Source organism: Ictidomys tridecemlineatus, chromosome 6 (assembly GCF_052094955.1).
Source record: "Ictidomys tridecemlineatus isolate mIctTri1 chromosome 6, mIctTri1.hap1, whole genome shotgun sequence".
In the NCBI taxonomy this organism is placed as follows: Eukaryota; Metazoa; Chordata; class Mammalia; order Rodentia; family Sciuridae; genus Ictidomys; species Ictidomys tridecemlineatus.
The window spans coordinates 7,489,243-7,513,199 of NC_135482.1; the positions used below are offsets into that span (position 1 = coordinate 7,489,243).

At 41.0% G+C, this 23,957-nt stretch overlaps 1 protein-coding gene across 6 annotated transcripts in view; it reads right to left on the reverse strand.

Annotated features, from left to right (window-relative positions):
* The window catches only part of Tnrc6b (trinucleotide repeat containing adaptor 6B), a 248,970-nt gene that overhangs the window by 16,752 nt on the left and 208,261 nt on the right, over nt 1-23,957 (reverse strand). For all 6 annotated transcript variants that reach the window (XM_078052689.1, XM_078052688.1, XM_078052690.1 and 3 more), the window contains 8 exons: nt 17,430-17,561; nt 17,022-17,117; nt 16,690-16,873; nt 10,683-10,820; nt 5,305-5,481; nt 3,907-4,053; nt 3,396-3,491; nt 171-395 (listed from right to left, as the gene is read on the reverse strand). In XM_078052689.1, the coding sequence (XP_077908815.1) occupies nt 171-395; nt 3,396-3,491; nt 3,907-4,053; nt 5,305-5,481; nt 10,683-10,820; nt 16,690-16,873; nt 17,022-17,117; nt 17,430-17,561 (1,195 nt within the window). The remainder of the gene's footprint in view (nt 1-170; nt 396-3,395; nt 3,492-3,906; nt 4,054-5,304; nt 5,482-10,682; nt 10,821-16,689; nt 16,874-17,021; nt 17,118-17,429; nt 17,562-23,957) is intronic.

Sequence of the window (23,957 nt, forward strand, 5' to 3'; positions counted from 1 at the left end):
GTAGGCAACCAGAAAAAGGAGGAGGAAAATAATGAGCAACTTCACCCAGCCCAAGGGCCCAACCTCCATACTCTCTTCCACAGTCCTCCACCCCAAGCACACATGCCTGCAGCCCTTTCACATCCTCCCTTATGATGACACAGCTGCTCTTACAAGAAGGTCCTTCTCACCTGAGGCAAGCCGAGAGTCCTGTGTTCCCCACCCCCTGACTGATCGGGGTGCTGTGCTGCTCCAGGGAGATGCCGGTTTGGGGTTGGTCAGGCCGGGAGGTGGGCGGGGCAGCGGTGTAGTGTTCCTGGAGGAAATGTGGTTTTTCCACATCTTGTTGGAGAGATGAGTGGGGTTGTGTCCTATGGGATCTGGGGACCACGTGGATTTATAATCAGGGAACTTTGCTGTGAGAAGAAAAAATTCAGGAAGCAATAAGATGGACCACAAGGGCTGGGGATATAGCTCAGCTGGTAGAATGCCTGCCTCGAATGCGTGAGGTCCTGGATTCAATCCCCAGCACCACACAAAAAAAGATGGACCATAAGCACACACAAACTGTCTCAACACACAAATATATGCACAGCTATCTTCTGAAAAATAATAGTAAGCACATATTTTATGAGTAGCAATACAAAGTAACATTGTTCTTTAAGCATATCAACTATAAAATTTTCAGTAACTATTACTGTAAATTGAGAAAATTATATGAACTATTTTTCTACAACTTTCTTAGCTAAACATGCTTGAAAGAGAAGACAAATTCAAGGAGAAAATTTCCGTATAGCCCATCAGCCTTACAGATAGTTAGAATGTGAATACCAGCAAAATTAAGTATTCATGGACTGCACGGAAAGTACATTAGAAACCTACACTTTTCTTATGCCAAGATCCAGCATATTAGATGGGTAACACAGTTATTCTCAAAGGCTTCAGTTTGAATGGAAGCAAGAGCAGCAGAACAACAGAACTGGTAACTCTGGTAACATATATGTTCAGCACACAGAGGAAAGTGCTAGGTTGCAAGCAGAGGCTTTGCAAAGACAGGTCTGAAGATTTATATAAATGGATAGGCCCAGGAAAACTGGAAAATGGAAACCTAGTTTCACCACAAACTCTCCCTATACAGAATATGTCCTCTGCCAATCCTGGGTGAAAAGTATTTCATAGAGTGCAAAGGATAAGGTGGTCAGGAGTTTCTGCAGTCTACTCAGCATTGGGTGTTTGAGTGAGGGTGACAGCAAGAGAACTGAGCAGAAGCAATGAACTTGAAAAATCCTACTGCACATCACACTGCTAAGAATCAGCATGGCCTGGGTCCAGGGAGCAAGGGAGAGGAACGAATGAGAAAATACTGAGCTCTTGTGACAAGGTAGGTGATGCATGGGAGCATCATTAAGGAAAATAAGGAGGGGCTGGGGATGTGGCTCAAGCGGTAGCACGCTCGCCTGGCATGCGTGCAGCCTGGGTTCGAGCCTCAGCACCACATACAAAGATGTTGTGTCCGCCAAAAACTGAAAAATAAATATTAAAATTTAAAAAAAAATAAGGAAAAACAATTTTGGGGGATGGGGAAGTTCAGATTCAGTTTTAGACAAGTCTGAGGTGATTCTTGAGCCATCTCTCAGGTGAATATTCAATTGCAGGAAAAAGATACACTGTTCAACCTAAGATATGAGCATTCATAGGGGTAAAAGCTAGATGAAAGCAGGGCATAGCTGTGTATACCTGCAGTTCCCAATACCTAAGAGCTAGAAGAGGAAGACTGTTAGAATCCAGGAGTTTGGGACAACAAAGTGAGACATCATCTTTTAAAAAAGAAGAAGAAAAAAAAAAGCTGGGTGTCTATATACGTGTCTATAACTTCAGTGACTTGAGAGGTTGAATAAAGCAGGAGGTGCTCAAGTTTGAGGCCAGCCTGAGAAACTTGATGAGACCCTGTCTCAAACAAACAACCTAAAAGGGTTGGGGATATAACTTAGTTGTAGATCACCCCTGAATTTAACCCGTGGTACCATGAAAGAAAGATAGGAAGGAAGGAAAAAAAGAAAAGAAAAAAAAAATCTGGGTGTATGCCTGTAATCCCAGGGTCTTGGGAGGTTGAGGTAAGAGGAGAGTAGGTTCAAGAACAGCCTTGGCCACTTGGAGATACTAAAAATAAAAAAAATTAATAAAAAATTTAAAAAGGGCTAGAGATGTAGCTCAGTGGTCAAGTGGCCCGTGCTTAGATCCCAAGTACCACAAACAAAAAAGAGAGAAAATAAAATAAAAATTTGAAAAAGAGTGGCTGGGGATGTGGCTCAAGCGGTAGCGCGCTCGCCTGGCGTGCGTGCGGCCCAGGTTCGATCCTCAGCACCACATACAAAGATGTTGTATCCACTGAAAACTAAATATATATATTAAAATTCTCTCGCTCTCTCTTAAAAAAAAGTTTGAAAAAGAGTTGGATCCAAGTATAAGTCCTGGAAAAGTACAGTGCAGGGTGTAGCTAAGGATGTGCAATGCTGAGGCAGGTCAGTATTCAGTATTTATAATTCAGGCTTGGATGCGACAGCTCTTTGAATCTCAGTTTTTCTATCTACAAAATGGGGGATGGATCATCATAGGACCTACTCATAGTGTTAGATAAGGGTCAAAAAGGAATTCATGCTAGAAAATTAAGTAAATGGCAGGTTATTGTTGCACTGTTGATATGACAGATATGGAAAGAAAAAGAAGACAATTTGCACACCATAAGCCTGTAGTGACAGAAGAGAGCTAAAGATTTGCTTTTTTGGCTTTTGCCTTGATGAAGCACAGAAATGCTAATGACTTCCATGGCTTAAAAGGCCCAACCTCGCAAAACCATGGTGCCAATAACTAATGAGTTTTCTACTAATCTATAAGGCATTGTACTAGCTGAATGATTTCAAAGCCTCTAATATATTCACTAACTTTTCCATTAAAAACAAAAAAACAAAAAACAAGGAATTCAAATATTGTTGGTGAAATTAGTTGAGATTCTCTTTTTGACTCTGGCCATCTACCATTATCCTTTTTCTTTAAGTACAAGACATTTTAGGAAAAAGCAGACCATCAGTAGCTGCTGTAGAAATAATAACCTGGACCTAACTAGTTCTTCCCATGGCCCTTGATGTATTGGCAGCTGGTTAAGTGGAGCATTTGTGCTATCAGGTCTTAACCTCTATCCTCTGAACACCTAGTTCCCAGAGATTCTACCATCACTCACCTTGAGCCAAAGTTATATGTCTCACCTGCCTCTGTATGACCAGAAGATCCTCAAGAAGAGGGGAAACAAATAGCATCCATCCACACTGACCTGTGCCCTTCAACTTCCATTTAAAAGTATTATACGGGGGAAACTAATGGCAAAACGCTAACCAAAGGGAAACAGAACACCCTCGTACCTGAAGTGCTATGAACGTTGGTAAAGGAGTTGTCAGAGGCACTGTAGGGCCAGGCACCAGGTGAAGGCAGCGAGGTGTTGAGGGAAGAATTAGACCCTTGATGTGACAAACGAAGAACAAAAGAATATAATGAAGATAAATGGCAGTATAAGCAGAGAAACTTTGAAAGTATTTTATTTAAATTTCAATAGGACAGAAAACAAAATGCATACAACAAAAAATTTGGCTGGGCAAGGTGGAGCACACCTCAGCTACTCAGGAGGCTGAGGAAGCGGGATTGTAAGCTCGAGGCAAGATGATTGGAAGCTTGAGGCAACGTAGAAGATTCTGTCTCAAAGTAAAAATTAAAAAGGACTGGGGATGAAGTTTAGTGGTAAAGTGCATGCATGAGGCCCTGGGTTCAGTCTGTAGCACTGAGAAAAAAATTTAAAATAAACATGCAAAGCAATATTTTTATATTTTCTGGTTAAATTATTAGGTACCTGCATGAACAAATAAAGCAATCATTTACCTGTGGTGTTATCCCGCAGCAGTTGATGGTCAGTATCTACAATGGGAGATGTGGCTGTACCCCCCAGCACACTTCCTGGGGTGACATAAGGGTCAGATTCAGGGTCAATGTTTTGTATACCTTTCCATGGCACTCCTGGTTGAAATTCTGAGATAAGAACAACAAATATTAGGGGTAGGGGGTTGTTCAAAAATGGTAAAATCATGTTTTAGTGGAAGAAATGGGTCTGTGAAAAGTCTATATACTGAATTTACTATTCTCAGATTTTTGTCATGAAATTAGGAAAGAAAAAAAAAACCCCCCTGAACATATATTCTTGGCAATAGCACCTCTGAATTATCATATGTCTGTCTGTTGGCAGTAATGAATATGAGGCCACAGCCCGTCAAGGCCTGGCGTGGTCCCAGGTCTTCCTGCTCCTCAGGGAACTCAGGCCTGATGGCAGAGTTCTTGGCTCAAGGCCAAGAACTGGGAGAAACTGGGCTAGAGACCAGTTATCGTTTCCATTTTCATCTCTAGATATTGCCCAAAATACACAAAAGAAAATGCAATACAAATGACCACTGCAGCATGGCCTACCCAGTGACAGCCAGCAGAAATGGTTCAGCTTAAAAAAAAAGAAAGAAAGAAATGGTTCAGCTTATCATGAGAAAGACAAGGCTGCATAGGAGAATTTATGCTTTGGGGCTGGGGATGTAGCTCAGTGGTAAAGTGCTTTCATGCCTAACATATGTGAGGCCCTGGTTTCCATCCCCAGCATCACAAAAACTAAAAACCAGACTTTATTAGTCAACTGAAATCACATTTAAAGCTATGTGATGGAAATAACGAACTATTTTCCTTATGTTGAGCAGCAATATGTATCACATATGAACATTATATATTTCATCCAACTCTAATAAAATGAAACTATATTCATTCATGTCCCAGATATATATGTGCACAGGAAGAAGTCTAGGACAAACTATCTGATTTTTATTTTTGCTTTACTAAATTTTCTACAATGAAAATATGTTACTGGGGATGGGAGGCAGAAGGGAGAAAGTAAAAAAAAAAAAAATCAACAAATAATCTCAGTGTACTATATACCTGGAATCAAACTGGCAGCCCAATGACTGAACCAATAAATTCAACAGACACTTCAAAAGAACCCATCTTTCAAGGCATCCTAGACTTGGGATGAATGCCACATCCCAGCTACAAGGTCACCTTCCTTCATCCCCACGTTCTTCATCTAATAAAGATTTGTTATCTTCCCACAGCACACATCTTAGAGCACATGCTCTGCTTTTATCATAGAAAAATTGAAAACAAGTGCCTCAGTAAAATGAGTTGCAAAAGCAGTGTGTTCAGAACTTGAAATTAACCATTAAAGAGAAAGCATGTCGTGGACAATACCTGGAGGCCAACTTGCATTGCTGGATTTACTTCCGATTTTACTTGTTGGTGGAGATTTGGCAGGTAACCAGCTATCACCAGCAGGACCCGTATGGCCACCCAGTGTGTCACCCGGGATGATATCAAACTGGTTATACGGTGACCCTCCTCGGGTCTTACCAGGGGCCACTATAGCGCCTTAAAAAAGAGAAAGGTAATTAATTCATTCATACAGAGTTCCAGTAAACAGACATTTTCTCTCTCTTTTTTTTTGTATTTTTTTGTAAAGAGAGAGAGAGAGAGAGAGAGAGAGAGAGAGAAATATTTTTTTTAATATTTATTTATTTTTTTTAGTTTTCGGCAGACACAACATCTTTGTTTGTATGTGGTGCTGAGGATTGAACCCGGGCTGCACGCATGCCAGGTGAGCGCTCTACCGCTTGAGCCACGTCCCCAGCCCCTTCTTTTCTTTTTCTTTCTTTCTTTTTTTTTTTTTTTTAAGAGAAACCCAAATACAGTATTAGGAAGCTTATCAAGTGAAAAGAGCAGTAGAATAAGAGGTGTGTGGAAGACAGCCTATAATCAAGAAACAGCTACTAAAAACATCATCATCAAAACAACAACAACAACAAAAAACAAGTGCAGTAGCATATTCCTCTAATCCCAGCATCTCGGGAGGCTACGGCAGGAGGATCTAAATTTAAGGCCAGTTTCAGCAAGTGAGTGAGACCCTGTTTCAAAATAAAATAGAAAGGGCAGAAGATGAAGTTCAGTGGAAAGCACTTCTGGGTTCAGCTTTCAACACTGAGCGAGGGGTGGTGGGGTGCGAGGAGAGCAGCAGCAGCAAGTTTGTAACAACACATCTCACAGTCTCTCTCTGTCCTTCCAGTGGTGTTGGGGATGGAATCCAGGGCTTCCTGCATCTAGGCAAGTGCTCTACAACTGAGCTACGCCCCAGCCTCAGTTCTTACTCTTGAATAATTTTTTTTCAGAGCTAAAATTCTATGGTCTCCTGAAATCAATGAAACATTTGCAAACTATGAATCATACCATTATCCCGGTGGTTTCTATGCTGATCACTTCATGAGTGAGGAAATAGGAAAAAAAACTGACCTGCTGCACACTAGAGGGTTTTTTTAAATTATTTTTTTAGTTTTAGATGGACACAATATCTTTATTTCATTTTTTTATGTGGTGCTGAGAATCGAACCCAGTGCCTCACACATGCCAGGTGAGCGCGCTACCACTTGAGCCACATCCCCAGCCCACTAGAGGATTTTTAAGTGACACTTCCAACCAAGTTCTTAATGTGGCTGTGCCTAGATTAACTGGAAGCAGCAGACAGCAGAGTGCACTGGAGAGAATGGTGACTGCTTCAGATTCTGAGGCACTGAGGTGGAATTCCCACCTGGAGCCTTGGCCAGCATGAGGCCAGCTGCATTCTGCAGCTTGAAGACCCAGGCCTCACATGGGAACAGGAAACCCTTTGTCACTGGGTTCCTGAGGGCATTCCAGTGGCTTTGCTGTGGCCCCTTCATGCATTTTATATGCTACAGAGCAAGGGAAAAAAAAAGTGAAAAGCCTAAAAATTTCCTTAAATTAACAAGAAAAACAACAACAACAACAACAACAACAACAACAGTGCTTTATTTTAAATAAAAATTTTAGGTGTCTCTGAGATACCATTCCACTTGTTTTCTGAACAAATTTTGTGTCATGCATGCACACTGTCACTCACTAGGTATATTCTTAGGATGCTGTCATAAACAGACAAAATTATTTCCAGGATAATGTATTAAAATATTAGTGTAAATATTGAATAAAATAATCGGTTTGGTTTGACCTAACAGGAGTATTATCAAAGCTATCTTTATGCAGCTAAGAGGATATTTGCTCTTCTGGAGCCAATGACAGAAATTTGGCTCAGGGTTGCATTACAGTGAAGTAGTGGAAAGCAGAAAAGCTCAGTTATCCTTGGGGATTGCTGAGGAAATGGGGAAAATATTACCCACAGGCTCTGAAGTGGCACATGGACATTCTACCTTCAAGACAGCCTCCCACATGCCACTTTGTATTTATCATCATGCACCTTTCATATCTTTGGGGACAAAAGAACACTGTGAATTAGCCTAAAGAAGCAGTGAAAGTGCCCAAAGCTTTAGATGACTTTGGGCTAGAACTAGTCCATAATGTCAGTAAATCATTCTCAATTCTGTGCCATGAAGTCAAATGGTCATGCTTGAAGATGGCAGGCAGAGAGCGCCATGTAGTTCCTTCCTTCCCAAAATAGGCTTTCAGAAAAGGGCTGATAAAGGAAACCTGAAGGCTGCAGACCAAATGACTTGTCTGGGCTAAGCCTGCCAGTGTTATAGTAGGAACAGTTAAACACTGATTTATGGGGCTGGGGTTGTGGCTCAGTGGTAGAGCTCTTGCCTAGGATGTGCAAGGCCCTGGGTTCAATCCTCAGCACCACATTAAAATAAAGGTATTGTGTCCAACTACAACTAAAAAAAAATAAATATTAAAAAACAAAACAAAACAAAAAAAACCACTGATTTATACTTGGTTCTCAGGAAGACCAAGTGAATTACTATCAACTGAAACAAACATTGAAACCAAGACTGATGAGAGGTTCGAAGACCTTTTATCTGTTTTACAGAAAATGGAGAAACTTCTTCAAGAGAATTATGTAGAGGAGAGGCCTACTCACACTGACAACCAAAGTCTGCAATGTACTCACATGATGTCCCACACGAACTTTAATTCACAAAGAACAAGAAAGCTTTGGGAAAAGTTTAAACTTCATGTACTTTGATCTGTTAGTCATCTTTTGGAGTTTAAAAGAGCAGGAGTTTTTCAAAAGTTGATGAACTTAATGTAGTTCCAATAAGCAATAAGATACATTATTTGCTGTGATTGCCTGTCCCTCAAAAAAGAGCAAAATCAAACCAGCCAAAAACCTAATAAGCTGATTCTGTTCTCTTAGTCACTTCTTTTAATATCATAATGGGCACCCTAATGTACTGCTACTACTCTCAATTCCATGGCAGGTAGGAAATTTTGCTACCCTTACTTAGAACTTAAGAATTTCAATTCTTTGTAACTTGAAATACACACAATTCTAACCTTTCTCTGATAGCCAATCATAAAAATTTTGGGGAAAAGCTGAGCACAGTGGTGCATGCCTGTAATCTCAGTGACTCAGGAGGCTGAGGCAGCAGGATCAGGTTTGAGGCCATCCTTGACAACTCAGCAAGACCCTGTCTCAAAAATAAAAAAGGCTGAAGATATAGCCCATCAATGAGGTGAAGAGAGAGCCTACAGGATGGGAGCAAATTTTTATTAAACACACATTGAATAGAGCGCTAATCTCCAGGACATATGAAGAACTCAAAAAAACTTAACACTAAAAAATCAAATAACCCAATCAATAAATGGGTTAAAGAACTGAAGAGACACTTCTCAAAAGATATACAATGGCTCAACAAATATTTGAAAAAATGTTCAACATCTCTCGCAATTAAATAAAATGTAAAAAAAAAAAAAAAAAAAAAAAAAAAGATATAGCCCAGTGGTGGAGTATCCCTGAGTTCAGTCCCCAGTACCACAAAGAAAAGGGAGGGATTGAGAAGGGATCAAGGAACTCATTAAGAAAAAGCTAAAGATCTATGCTTTGAAATAATCACATACTACATTTCACCATGTAATTGTTACCACCTTGTAATTGCTGCACCAATTTTTTAAAAAGTCCAAAACCTGGCTTATAACCTTTTACTGTGTAATTGTCACATGGTGTGTGTATGTGTGTGTGTGTGTGTGTGTGTGTGTGTGTGTGTGTGTGTGTGTATGTGTATATTTTTTGGTACTGGAAATTGAACCCAGAAGCACTTAACCATTGAGCCACATCCCCAGCCCATTTTTACATTTTATTTAGAGATAAGGTCTTGCTGAGTTGGTTAGGGCGTTGCTAAGGCTGGCTTTGAACTTGCAATCCTCCTGCCTCAGTCTACTGAGCCTCTGGGATTACAGGCATGCACCACCACACCCAGATAACACGGTATAATTTTAATTTTTTAATATTTATTTTTTAGTTTTCGGTGGACACAACATCTTTGTTTGTATGTGGTGCTGAGGATCGAACCCGGGCCGCACGCATGCCAGGCGAGCGCGCTGCCGCTTGAGCCACATCCTCAGCCTCCGTGTAATTTTGTTTATCATGCTGTTTAAAAGATAAACAGAGGGGCTGGGGATGTGGCTCAAGCGGTAGTGCGCTTGCCTGGCATGCGTGCGGCCCGGGTTCGATCCTCAGCACCACATACAAACAAAGATGTTGTGTCCGCCGAGAACTAAAAAAAATAAATATTAAAAATTCTCTCTCTCTCTCTCTCCTCTCATTCTCTCTTTAAAAAAAAAAAAAAGATAAACAGAGAAGTAGCTCAGTGGTACAGCACTTGCCTAAAATGTGTAAGGCTTTGACTTCAATCCCTAGCACCCCCTGCCCCACAGACCAAAAAAGGAAAAAAAAAAAAAAAAGGTAAACAGAGCAACAGTGTATTCCCCAGTGGAATGCAGATATATGCATATGTGTTCTTGACCACTGTGAGCTGCCAACCTAGAATTCTCAGCACACGTGCACTGTTCTGACTTATGCTGTTTTATTTACTTAGAGTGTTACAGCTCTAATGGTGAGTAGCCACTCACATCTTATGAGTGGTGCTGAGGACAGCGCATCAAATAATGATGCTTGCACAGAATTTTCAGACACAGAAGATTAAATTTTGTTAAGTCCATACTTTGCAACAATTGTAGTAAATTTTCTCAAGTGTAATATTTCGACTAGAATGCACAAATCAATAATTAATATGTTAACCTTTTCTTCCCAGACTAGAAAAAATCTTAGCTAAAATGTCACTAGGAAATGATGTGGGTTGATATGGACTATTCAATTTTAATATATATTCACAGGTTATCTGTGCATCCTAATTTTGCACCGAGGCCAGGTTAGTAATAAAAATGATTTTTTAGTAATACTGGCACAATTTTTTTTTTTTTTTTTAAGCTTCACTTAATGGTCAACATCACTTTTTCTTTGTCTTTGTTCTGGGGATCTAGCCCAGGGGCACTTTACCACTGAGCTACATCCCCAGCCGTTTAAGAGACAGGTTCTCACTAAATTCCTGAGGCTGGTCTCAATCTTGTAATCTTTCTGCGTTAGCTTCCCAAGTCACTGGGATTAAAGGCATGGGACACTTTGCTGTGCTCTTACCCCACTTTTTGTAAAAGAAAAAAAAATCTGACATAAAATCTGTTGACAATTATGCACCAAAATATGACAGCTGCTTCATCAAAGCCTGCTGAGGTCAGAAGGGCTACTGCTAGTACCATGGGCATGCTCTTACCATTTTTGTGCATGTTGGCTTCCTGTGTGGCTACAGAGGGCAGTCCTTCCATCATGGAGGTCCACTGTTTGAAGCGAGACTCAGTCCCAGCCTCCTTCCCACCAACCATGCCATAGTCCATGCCACCAGAGCTGAAGCCTAAAATAGAACAACAGTCATGTCTTGTAAATTTCTCATTATCTAACCAGGAGTCCCCAGACAGAAGCCACGAATGCCTTCGTTTGTCATTCACAGGTTAATTCACAGTCTCTTCGCATAGTAACAGACGCTTTGATTTGAAAGTTTGATTTTGGCTCCTGCTTGCTAAAAAAGTTGCTGCCTCTTTGTTAAGGTATGAAAATATATGTCATTGCCATCTAATTAAGTCCACCCAGTGCCAGCATGCATTCACTTTTTCACTGTGCCAGACAGTGCATTGGGGCCACTCATTCTCCAATGGAGGTGGATTCCAGATGCCAAACCAACATGGGAGGACAGAGGACAACAGTGATAGGGTTGTCACAAAAGGTACTGGGGAGGAAAGGCTTTGCAGAGGCCACATGATCCAAGGCCTGGGAAACCAAGTGCAAAGCTCCGACTCATGACATGTTTCAGGAATGGCAAGTTCAATGGACTCCAATGTTTACCTGACTATGGGATGAAGTGAGGCAGAGAATACCGGGGATGCAGAGAGACTAAAAGCTATGTTATGTAGGGTCTTTACATATTGGGCCAAGGATTGGGACCTTTTTTCTCTAGGACAGGAGAGAAATAAATTTTTAAGCAAGAGAGGATTGGGCAGGGAGAAGAAGGGAGTGAGAGAAAATGAGAATTATGTTTGTGTTTTAGAAAACTGGCAGGGTGAGAATGGGGTGGATGGAGGCTGGATAGAATCTGAGAAACCAACTCAGAAGTACAATTCACACAACAAGAAATAACCTGAAGCTAGAGGAGGCAGTAAATGAAAGGCTGAGTTTGTGATGTGTGAGCCCTGGGAGTTAGACTCTTTGCAAGAGTCGCAGGGATGTTTCCCTACTGCACAGAGCAGAGGATTGAAAGCCACAGGTGTGTGCAAGACTTGCCTTGCACATGGCCCACCACCCACATAACACTTCAAACTGACTCTAAAAAAGGAAAACTGAAGACTAAAACTAATGGCAAGGGCAATGGGAAGAACCATGAATACCCACAGAGAAGCAAGAGTGAGCAGTGGAGAATGCCGTGTGCAGCCCAGCACCCAGGCACCTCTAGCCATAATGTGGGTCCCGCTACAGCCGGACCAGAGGCTAGCAGGCCCCACTTGGCCTTCCCACCATCTGCGTGATTCCTGAGTCTTCCTCGAGGTCCACTTATCCAAATGCCTGAGGCCCAGGCTGTGCTTTTTCTCCACCCCGTGCTTACCTTGTTGGTCTGGGGTGGTTTTATAAACACATAATAAATCAAGGGGGAATCCTTCCTGTCCTTCCTTTAAAGTGTTGCAATTTATAGAAAGAACCCTGTTCTCCTACATATTCACAACTGAATTTACTAAATCCAAGTGACTGCTTGGAGATAGGGAGCAGGAATCCTTAAGATCAGACAAATATGATATTAAATAATTTTTAAAGAAAATATATTTTTTCATTTATCTTATGTAGCAAAAATGAAATGATTGAAGAAGACTTTCTTTGACATGGCCTTCATGACTGTGTAGGTTGTCCTCAAACAAGTTATACCTGTACACTTGAATGAGAAAACCAGGCCAAGGTGCTTAGATTGCAGGTCATCTGAAAGCACAGCTCCAACTGTCCAGGAAAGAGCTTTTGAAAATAAAAATAACCTAGATTCTATAAAGATTAAAAAGAATGCAAGGACTGGTAAGATGAAGCAGAAGTACTCAACTGTTAATTTTCTTTAAAGTTACTCTAAAATGTCTTTAAAATACATAGTGAATTAAAGTTACTTAATTTTAGCTGCTCAAGAGTTAATCTGTGATACATGAAGTATAGAAAATTGAGAGTTATAAAATCTTCAGAAAGGGAAGAGTTGAGCAGACCCAGCTGAAACTCAGCTAATGTGGGCATCTGGCGCCTCAGAAATTTGGGGACCAAGTGCTCACAACAGGGCAGCGACTCCTGAGTCTTCCTTGAGCACAACCACATCACAGGGCTTGGTTAGGAAAACAAAACAGAAGGGGTAAGAGGGAGAACAGGAGATAAAACTTCCTTGGCAAGTTCCCATATACAAACCTGGAACTATGAGAGGAAAAAATCAGTTCAAAGGTGACATTGGGACCTGGGGGTGTGGCTCAGTGGTAGACTTTGCTTGCCATGCACAGGGCCCTGGGTTTGATCCCTAGCACCACAGGAGAAAAAGGACCTACTGGTCATGCCGTAACTGGTATGATACCAAATCTCCAAGGAAGAGAGATTAATAGGACTAATTAACAAATAGCAGGGGGTATTTCACTAGTAACTCTCTGGCTATCTATGGACTTCACAACCTGTGATCTAGGAACTTGCTATTTCATCAAAACCCAACTTCCCTCAGTCCATCAAGTAGCTTCCCTGTAATTCTTCACCTCAAAAGACAGAGCTTGCAGGGTGTGATTACAAGCCTGTAATCCCAGCTGCTCAGGAGGTGGAGACAGAAGGATCACAAGTTCAAAGCCAGCCTCAGCAATTTAGTGAGGCCCTAAGCAACTCATTGAGACCCTGCCTCTAAATAAATACAAAAATGGGCTGGGGATGTGGCTCAGTGGTCCAGTGATAAGAGTTCACTCCCCGGGACCCTGCCCCACAAAAAAGAGAGTTTTAACTTAAATCACACAAGCCATTTAGATCTATTCAATGAATATTTATGGAGAGCTCAATTTGTGCCAAGCTCTGTACCAGGAGCTGAGACTCTGGGAGAGATAAGCCATGCTCCTTGCCTTCCCTGGGCCACAATCGACAGAACATGCCTTTTATTGCTCTTATCATTCTTGCAAGTAGGGCCCTTTGCCTGCCTTATCTGCCCTTGCCAGAATGACTTTCTTCTGCTCCATACACTCAAATCCCTCACCTCTTCATCATCACCATTTGGCTCAGTTCCTACACTTTTGAAGATACCCTCTCAAATTAATGCTTTCTCACACTGTTCATGCCTTCACTCCCTTCCCTATGCTTTTTTACTCTCTAAGTCAGCATAACTGAGCCCTAGGTGAGATTCCTAGCATAGAAAATAGCAGCAGCAGCAATCCAAAATCCAAAACAAAAACAAACTGCTGCTTATATAATGATTGTAATAAAAACCACATGTAGGAGGTTAAAGTGGAAAGACTGCTCAAGTCCAGGAGTTTGAGACCCTTCTCAAAAAAAAAAAAAAAAAGTGTGTATGCACACATGCACACAACAAAGAATAAATGATAAGAGAATCGAGCCACCCATAATTACTCATCCTAACAACTATGCCATGTTCACATGAACACCTAGCATTTCACACAATCTCTCCTGTCATTTTTACAACTCCAATATTCAAAGTTGTACTCTTGGGCTGGGGTTGTGGCTCAGTGGTAGAGTGCTTGCCTACCACGTGTGAGGCGCTGGGTTCAATCCTCAGCACCACATAAAAATAAATACAATTAAGGTATTGTGTCGTACTACAACTTAAAGTTCTTTTAAAAAAATTAGCAGGTTTTTAACCAACATATAATTTTAATTTTTAGGAGAGGCAGAAAATATGAAACACGAGGACTTGTCACTGAAATAAATACATTGTAAAATTTTAGATTTTGAATAACTAATTGACTAAGTCATTCACAGCCTAAAGGAAAGGACAATAGTTCCTCTATAGGCTTGTCCTGGTGCATTTTGAAGAGGTGCATTTAAAGGTATCAGAGTCACTAAGCCATGCTGATCTAGCTGTGCAAGGTGGGATTTTCTTTTCACCCACAGATATGCCCTGGGGTTGGGTATGGTGAAGTGCTGAAAGAACCTTGTGCATCTGATCATGTGGGAAAGCCGCCTTTGCCTTTCAGATGCCCTTCCTCCTTGGGAGTGCTGCTTTATCTCTGAACTACACCACCCAAGCTCTACTGTACTCTGACAAAATGGGATGGGTGGCAAGTTGCCCTGCTTCATTATCAGAAGCTGTGTCTAAATTCAGAATAACCTGGACAAGTGAAAGTACCTAGGATCTTCCAATAGGCTTCATCCATAACAGAAAATATGATTAAGAGGTTTCAGGCAGGAACCCAGTGGTCACCATACTTTTAGGAGTCATTCTGGGAGTTGTCCCACACTTGGCCCCGCTGGGCTGCTGTAGCGCAGAGGAGCATATGGTAATACAAGGTGGCAGGAGCAGAGAGTATTTTTTCTTTTTGTGGGGCTGGGGACCAAACCCAGGGCCTTGTATATGTGAGGCAAGTATTCGAACACTAACCTATGTCCCCTGGCCCCAGAAAGGCTCTTCTAAATTTAAATCAATCCTCAGGCAGATTAATTTTAAGAGGACAGTTGGTGGAAGCTGGAAATTAATTCCCCTAAACTACTAGAGTCAAGGACACCCTAAAGTCTTTGCTCACACCTGCAAGTGATCTGGCCTCCTGGGAAGCAGAGCAGAGAGCAGATATTTGTCAAGTCACTTTGTCATCCAGAAGTATAGATTTCAGGTCTTCTCAATCATCTTTTTTTTTTGTTGTTGTTTGTTTGCATAGAATGGTATCTTCTTTACCAGTATAAATTCTAAATGTTGTCAGTCTAAATGCTGTCTAGTCAGTGATATGTTTTTTTAAGTCTTTAAACTTTATTTTTAAATTACTGTTGCCTTGCTGTTTGAATTCTGCTTACAGCATGTCCCCCGCTCCCCTTCTAAAATAGCTAAGATTTGCCTGACAATTTGTGTGTGGGTGTGTACACAGTACTGGGGACTGAACCCGAGCTTCCCACATGATAGGTAAAGGCTCCACCACTAAGTTGCATGCATAATCCTTTTTATTTATCTTGAGACAGGGATACCCAGACTGGCCTCAAACTTGTGATCCTCCTGTTTCAGTCTCCCTAGTTGCTGCAATTGCAAACGAGAGCCTCCATGGCCAGCTCCAAAAAAATTCCTGTTTTTTTTTTTTGGTATTGGGGATTAAACCCAGAGGTGTTTTATCAGTGAGCCACATCCCCAGCCCTTTTTATTTTGAGACAGGGTCTCACCTAGTTGCTGAGGTTGGCCTCAAACTTGTGACCCTGCTGCCTCAGCCCCCTGAGTCACTGGGATTACAGGCATGCACATAGCTTAATGAAAGTGTACTATTCTATTTAAGTCACATGAAATTCTGATACTGGTAGAATTTTTATCAATTTGCTTTATAATTTTAGCTCTTTTACTCCTCCTCTTCCTGTAATGGGTTTGAACCCAGGGGTGTTTTACCATTGAGCTACATCCCCAGTCCTTTTTTTGAGACAGGGTCTCACTAAGTTGCTGATGCTGGCCTTGAACTTGCAATCCTCCTGCCTCAGCCTCCTGAGTAGCTGAAATTATAGGGGTGCACTATTGCACCCAGCAAGCTTCTCACTTTTTAAGAGATTTTTATCAGTTGAATAAAACAATTCAATTTGTACATATTTTAATAGATTATAACCTCAGCCAGGTGTGGCAATTAGAATATTTATACTTACAACTATCTTTTTAAAAATTCCCTGGAGTATACATGCATATATGAACATGGCATAATGAATCTCACTATTATGTATAATTATAATGTTCCAATTAAAAAAAAATTCCTGGCAGGAGGAAAACATTTTGGCCTTTGTAAACATGCTGTCATAGAAGGCTGCTTTGGAACCAGAGGGGTTGGAACCCAACTCTGTTATGTACTAATTATGTGGTGAATCTAGGAAAACCAGCAAAACTTAAGAGCCTCAGATATTTCGATCTAACCTATAAAACAGGGATAAGAATATTTATCTACCTTGTATGGCTACTATTAAAATGAAGGGAAATGTAGGTCCAACCTCTACCACAGGCTTAGATCAGCAGATTTTTTAAAAGATAATCTTCATTATGAACACCATACCAGAACCATATCCAGGGATTGGCCCTTTGGTCTGAAGGTCCGGGAGCCCCACATTCAGTGCGTTGGGTACCATGTTGTCCAGATGTGGCTTGGGCCCAACAGGATGAGATGGCGAATGCTTCATGCTTGGCTGCCGCTGCTGCTGCTGCTGCTGCTGCTGGAGTGCACTCACCATTCGAGCCAGCTGGGGGAGCAGCATCCAGATCAAGAAGGACACAAAGGACAGGAAAGGAAGACCATAAGCCAACTGTATGCCATTCTACTCTGGGATCAGAGGGTAAGGTAGAGGCACCCCTCACACAGAGCACAGGGGACCCTTCCCATCCACGAACCTGCTGTTCTTGCTGCTGGCGCACTGCTTGAGAAATTTTTCTCTGGTTCTGCAGTAACTGCTGCTGTTGCTGCTGCTGTAGGAGAAGCTGACATGCCTATAAAACAAGGAGAGAAGAGAGGGAACCAAAGCATACTAAGATTGACTTTCAGAGAATACTATAAGGGCCTGTTCGCTGACATGCACGTCACCAAGTCAAAAGCATCAATAAAGAAGTACCACTACCTTTATCTTCAGTTTAGCTGATAGAACAACCTTTAAGGAAATGCAACAGTTTGCATAAAAGTTTGAACTAATGCTCTTCAAACATAAAAAGTGACAAAGACACATGAAGGAAATCAAAGTTAAAAGGAAAAAAAAAAAAAAGCAAATAGCCTTTTTAGTTATTAAAGGAAAACCTACTACTTACCAACTGAAACTGGGGGATCTGTGGAAGCTGGCTCAGCATGGCAATTTGTTGAGGAGATAATTGGGGCCCCACATTGAAAAGACCTGGGTTCAGGCCACTGTTGGGAAACTGCTTGAGCATTGAGGCAGAAACCTAGCCAAATAAAACAAAAGGGAGGGGAAAGCCTCAGAATTTATCAAAACAAAACATTTATTTTTCTGTGAAAACACTCTTGATGCATTTAAGCAAACACTGCCAATGTTTTCCTTAAAAAATATTAGCAGGAAATATACCAAAATGTTAACAATGATCATCTGTGAGCAGTGGGATTTTAAAGGGCTTTTTAATTCTCAGACTTTTCAATTTTCTACAAGAAAAATGATGAGTTTTACCATCAGGGAGACATCGGCAATAAAAATACCAACAACGATAGGGCATTTGTGTAATTAAGAAATTACCAGTGGGGCTGGGGATGTGGCTCAAGCGATAATGTGCGCTCGCCTGGCATGCGCGGGGCGCTGGGTTCGATCCTCAGCACCACATAAAAATCAAATAAAGATGTTGTGTCCACTGAAAACTGAAAAATAAATCTCTCTCTCTCTCTCCTCTCTCGAAAGAAAGAAAGAAAGAAAGAAAGAAAGAAAGAAAGAAAGAAAGAAAGAAAGAAAGAAAGAAATTACTAGTGGAGCGGCTGGAGTTGTGGCTCAGTGGTAGAGCACTTGCCTGGCATGTGTGAGGCCCTGGGTTCAATCCTTAGCACCACACGTAAATAAATGATCCATTTACAACTAAAAAATATTTTTTTGGGAAAAAAAATTACTAGTGGAAACATGCCTTCAAACAAAATACACCTGACTATACAGAAAGTAAATGCTTACAAGAGAGTCCTTCTATTACACAGCTAACAACAAAATATTAACTTGTAAAGAGACACTGGTGTTTCCACTCATGACTTCTGATAACCAAATAGAGCTGCAAAGAGCTCATGGAATAGAGCCTGAAGTTTAAGGCCCAGCTCCTTCCTTTCTCCTGACTTTCAGTAGTCAGGCTGGATTGCTGGAAGCTCTGGTGACAGGGAAAGGACTGCCTCCCACCTTTGGGCCACTTGTCTAAGAGTCTCTAATGTAAGCTGAAGTGAGTTTCTGCCATTTTCATCCAGGAAAGCAGCAGCTCAGTTGGACCATGTAAACCTAACACCTCTCCTCTGAGGGCAGGAAGCTCAAAGGTTTGACGCTAGCCAGGGGCAGAGGCACAGCTGTAATCCCAACTACTCAGGAGGTGGAGGCTGAGGATCACTTGAACAGCCTGGGCAATATAGTGAGACCCTCACCTCAAAATACAACAAGAAAAACAATCTAAACCAAGACCCTCATTCTCAAAAGAAAACAACAACAAAAAACAAGTATAGTGCTACAGGCAGCATACCTGGGCATGTATCCCAGCTCTGCCATCTCTAAGCTTTATGACATAGCAAGTAACTTATCTGACCTTTCTGAGACTCTCTTGCCTTATCTCCAAACAGGAATAACAACAACTTCGGTGGGTTGCTTGAAGATTTCAAGTTACTTAGAAATGTATTCCATAAATGTTCATATTATGCCACAAGATGGTTCTTTAAATGTTCAGAGGCAATGAACACAGATCCCTTCCATCTCACCTTCGGACTGAACATATTCACTTCTTTATCCTGCAGCTTACTACTTCTCAATGCACAGAGCAAAGCAGAAAGCTATTTTCTAGAGAGGGGTCTGACACCAAGCCAACCTGGCTACCCCTATCCATTCTGCCCAGAGTCAGGCTTTCAGTAAAAATGTCTAGATCTCAGTTTCTCTGGTGATCGCCTCTGCACACCCAATTCAAATACTGAGTTCAATGTCAATTGAAATCTGCAATATTTTAAGATCTTCTGCTCCCTGGTATAGAATTTAGTATTTAACCCATGTAGCTGGTTGTTGTTGTTTTGGTACTGGAGATTGAACCTAGGGGTTTCTTACCTCTGAGCTACATTCCAGCCCTTTTTATTATTTATTTTGAGGAATGATCTCACCAACTTGCTGAGGCTACCTCAAAGTTGTGATCCTCCTGCCTCAGCCTTCCAAGTCACTGGTATTACAAGTGTGTGTCACTGCACTCAGCAGCTGTTTTTTTTTTTTTTTTTTTAAAGAGAGAGAGAGAGAGAATTTTAATATTTATTTTTTAGTTCTTGGCGGACACAACATCTTTGTTTTGTATGTGGTGCTGAGGATCGAGCCCAGGCCGCACGCATGCCAGGCGAGCGCACTACCGCTTAAGCCACATCCCCAGCCCTAGCAGCTGGGTTTTGAAATTTTACTAATTTATTTTTGATCTGAGCTTAGGACCTTAGATTTATCTGTGTACACACAGTAGATGCTTGATAAATATCTATGAAATGAATGAGCCTCTATTATATATATATATATATTTTTTTAGAGAGAGAGAGAGAATTTTTTTTTTTTTAAAGAGAGAGTGAGAGAGAGAGGGGGACAGAGAGAGAGAGAATTTTAACATTTATTTATTTTTTCTTAGTTCTCGGTGGACACATCATCTTCGTTTGTAGTGCTGAGGATCGAACCCGGGCCCCACGCACACTAGGCAAGCGAGCTACCGCTTGAGCCACATCCCCAGCCCAAATTTTTTTAGTATTCATTTTTTAGTATTCGGCGGACACAACATCTTTGTTTGTATGTGGTGCTGAGGTTCGAACCTGGGCCGCACGCATGCCAGGTGACCGTGCTACCGCTTGAGCCACATCTCCAGCCCTCTATTATATTTTAAGTTGTTCAGATCACTCCACCCAATTCTTTTCTACCCTATTATTATTAAACTTATTCCCAGGCCCCAGCCCCCTACTGGCTCACTGATGAGAATGCAGAACTTGATAGAGCTGAGGACTTTTTTACTAGTATGCTACTAAAAACTTCCTTCCAACCTGAAACTGATTTGTTTGTAAATAGCCATTTAGTAATTCACACAACTATTTTAACATTTAGCCTGTGCTTTTCCATTTTGTCTAAAACAGAAAGAGAGCATGTCAACTGACCTTCTGAGGCGGAGAAGTACAACAACCTACCTCATTCTTATGATCGAATGCTTTTACCAATTAGTGAACGGAATGACAAGTTAAAACCTGGGCCATGTGTACGTGCCTATGGTCCCAGCTACTCAGGAGGCTGATGCTGGAGGATCATTTACACCCACTAGAATTCCAGAACAGCCAGGATAATGCAGTGGAACCCTGCCTAGGGGGGAAAAAAATCCCCCAAACCCAACAACAAACCAAAAACCAAACCCCCCTTGGTAGCAAGCTGTGATTATTGGTTACTATCAGAGTTGCTCTCAAGCCGCTCCACCCACAGGGACACAGACCTTTTGGTTTGATCATTCTTCATTTTAGGTTTCATATGGAGTTTTTTGGGGCAATGCTGGGGACTGAACTCAGGACCTTGCACACTCTAGGCAAGTACTCTATCACTGAGCTAAGAAACCCTCATCCTCGAACATTCTTGTTCTTAACAGAAAAGACAAAAGTAATAAAATGTTACTTCTGTTTTGTAATAATTTTTTTCATATTTATTTTTTAGTTTTTGGTGGACACAACATCTTTTTTTTTTTTTTTTTAATGTGGTGCTGAGGATCGAACCCAGCTCCCCGCACATGCCAGGCAAGCACGCTACCGCTTGAGCCACATCCCCAGCCCAAAAGGTTTTTTTTTTTTTAAATCTCTCTTTTTTTTTTTTTGGTGGGATTCTTTTTTTTCGTTTTTGGAACTGGGGGTCGAACCCAGGGCTTTGCGAATGCAAGGCAGACGCTTGCCACTGAGCTACATCTCAGCCTGTTTTGTAATAATGACGGGCATTATACAATTAGTCTAAGCAAGGATTCCTTTTCTAGTCACCAAATTGCACCAAACTAAACGCTGAAAGTTCTTTGAATCTTCCTTTTCTGTAGGCCTCAGCTTGTTTGTTTTAATCCTCCAACACTTACACATGTTCGTCCTTGTTTTCACCCTTACTTTCCATCTTCTGAAAATGCCCATTTAAAAACTATCAAGAGGGGCTGGGGATGTGGCTCAAGTGGTAACGCGCTTGCCTGGCATGTGCGGGGCGCTGGGTTCAATCCTCAGCGCCACATAAAATAAAATAAAGATGTTGTGTCCATTGAAAACTGAAAAATAAATATTAAAAAATTCTCTCTCAAAAAAAAAAAAACTATCAAAAAAACCCTATCATCTCTTTGTTATCACAATCAAAGTCATATTCCTCAGTTTCCTTTTGCTTTTAGGTCACTCTTTGCCACATTTTCAAGAATTTATGCCCATCTTTTCTTTGACCCTTTCTAGTGTGGAAACATCTGACCAAATTCAGGTTTTCTATAATTGGCTTATCAACTATTTTTTTTTTTTTTTTAAACCAGGACCTCAGTCAAATGTACTTACTTCTATCGATTCTATCACTTTGGAAAAAGCATTCTGGCTAAGAAAACTATACAGTTTTCCCAGTTGTTCCCTCTTCATCTTCGAAGAAATGTTGATGATGTCTAATATCAAGCATCACCATCCAATTTAAAAACTTGTCTGGCTGGGCATGGTGGTGCATGTCTGTAATCTCAGCAATTTGGGAGGCTAAGACAGGAGGATCACAAGTTCAAAGGTAGCCTTAGCAACTTAGTGAGATCCTAAGCAACTTAGCAAGACCCTGTCTCAAATAAATAAATAAATATTTAAAAATGGCAGGCTGAGAATGCAGCCAAGTGGTTAAGCACCTCTGGGTTCAATTCCCAATACCAAAAATATATACATGCATACATACATACATATATACTTGTCTGACTTCCTATTTTGGAATTCTGCAGATGTAAGCACAATATGAACATACCCCTACTGTCCATCTTGTGTCTGCACCAGTTTTATGGCTAGCGTGTGGAACACACCCCTACACAATAATCCCTAAATAATAACTCTTCATCACCTCTCCTCTGAATTCACCCAAATGATAACCAATGTCACCAATGTCATTGTCTCTGACCTAATAATTCTATCCTCATTGTAATAAGAGTTGTCCCCCGCCCCTGGAGGATGAGAATAGATATTCCATGTGCTATCAAAATCATATTCCAAACCAGTCTCTTACAGCCTTATCCTACTATATATACCTCAATACCCATGAAGTTCCACATACCGCTTTCTGTGTGAATCTTAGTCATTGATTTGGCAACAGTAGTTGGTTAAATAGTGTTCCCCTAATATAAATTCATGTTCATTTGGAAATTTAGGCTGTAACCTTATTTGGAAATAAGTCTTTATAGATGTAATCAAGTTTAGCAAAGGCTATAAGATGAGGGTGGACTATAATACAGTAACTAGTGTACTTATAAGAAGAGGGGACTCTGGATTTGGGAGGTGGGGGGGTAGGTAGAGAAAGCCATATAAAATATAGAGATAGCTGGGGAGAGAAGACCATGTGAATATGGAGACAGAGATGATGATGTCTACAAGCTAAGGGACACAGGAGTGCCAGTAACTCCCAGAAGCTAGGAGAGAGGCACCAGGACAGACTTTCTTCCCTCAGAGTCTCCAGCAAGAGCCAACTGTGATATCACCTTGGTTTCAGATCCGAAGTCTCCAAAAGTAGCCAAGAATATACTTCTATTGTTTTAAGCCATTTCATTGGTAGTAATGTGTTGTGCTGGCCCTAGGAAATGAATATAGTACTGGTACAATTTTCTCGACCTCTGTGGCCCAATACATTCACTATTTCCTATGGCTAATGAGCACATGAGACATAAGAGTCTAAACTGAGACTTATTTTTAAGTGTAAAATACACATCAGATTTCAAAGAATGGGAGGGAGCAAAAATTTCAATAATAATATTAGCCATCAATTACATGAGAAAATGATAATTCTGGATATACAGTGTTAAAGAATATATATTACTAAAATCCTGCAGGTTTCTCTTTGTTTTTAAATGTGGCTATTGAAAAATTTAAAATTTGTAATCTATCATATTATTTCCAAATTCCTTCCAAGTACTATGATTTGTAGGAGCTCTCGTCTACTTGGTTTGTTTTTCAAACTTCTGGCCTTCAAAATAAATGGTGCTTGTCTGAACTTTCATTTTCCTTTCCTTTGGTTTAAGCAGCTCCACTGAAGAAATCAGCTGGACTCTGATTAACTCTTTGGCCCAGAGCCAAGTATCCCCCACACCACCATTCCTTTTACTCAAAATTAGCACCATTCAAAGTACATATCCTAGAGAAACACATTCTAGAAGATAAATCTAAGAATATTCACAGCAGTTATAAGGCATGGTGGTACACACTTATAATCCCAGCAACTCAGGAGGCTGAGGCAGGAGGACAGCATGTTTGAGGCCCATCTCAGCAACTTAGTGAGACTCTGTCTCAAAATAAAAAAGGACTGGGGATATGGCTCAGCAGTATAGTACTCCTGGGTTTAATCCCTTGTTCCACGGGGTTGGAGAGGTGGGATTTTCACACAAGCACTGTTCCTAATAACAAACATCTATAAA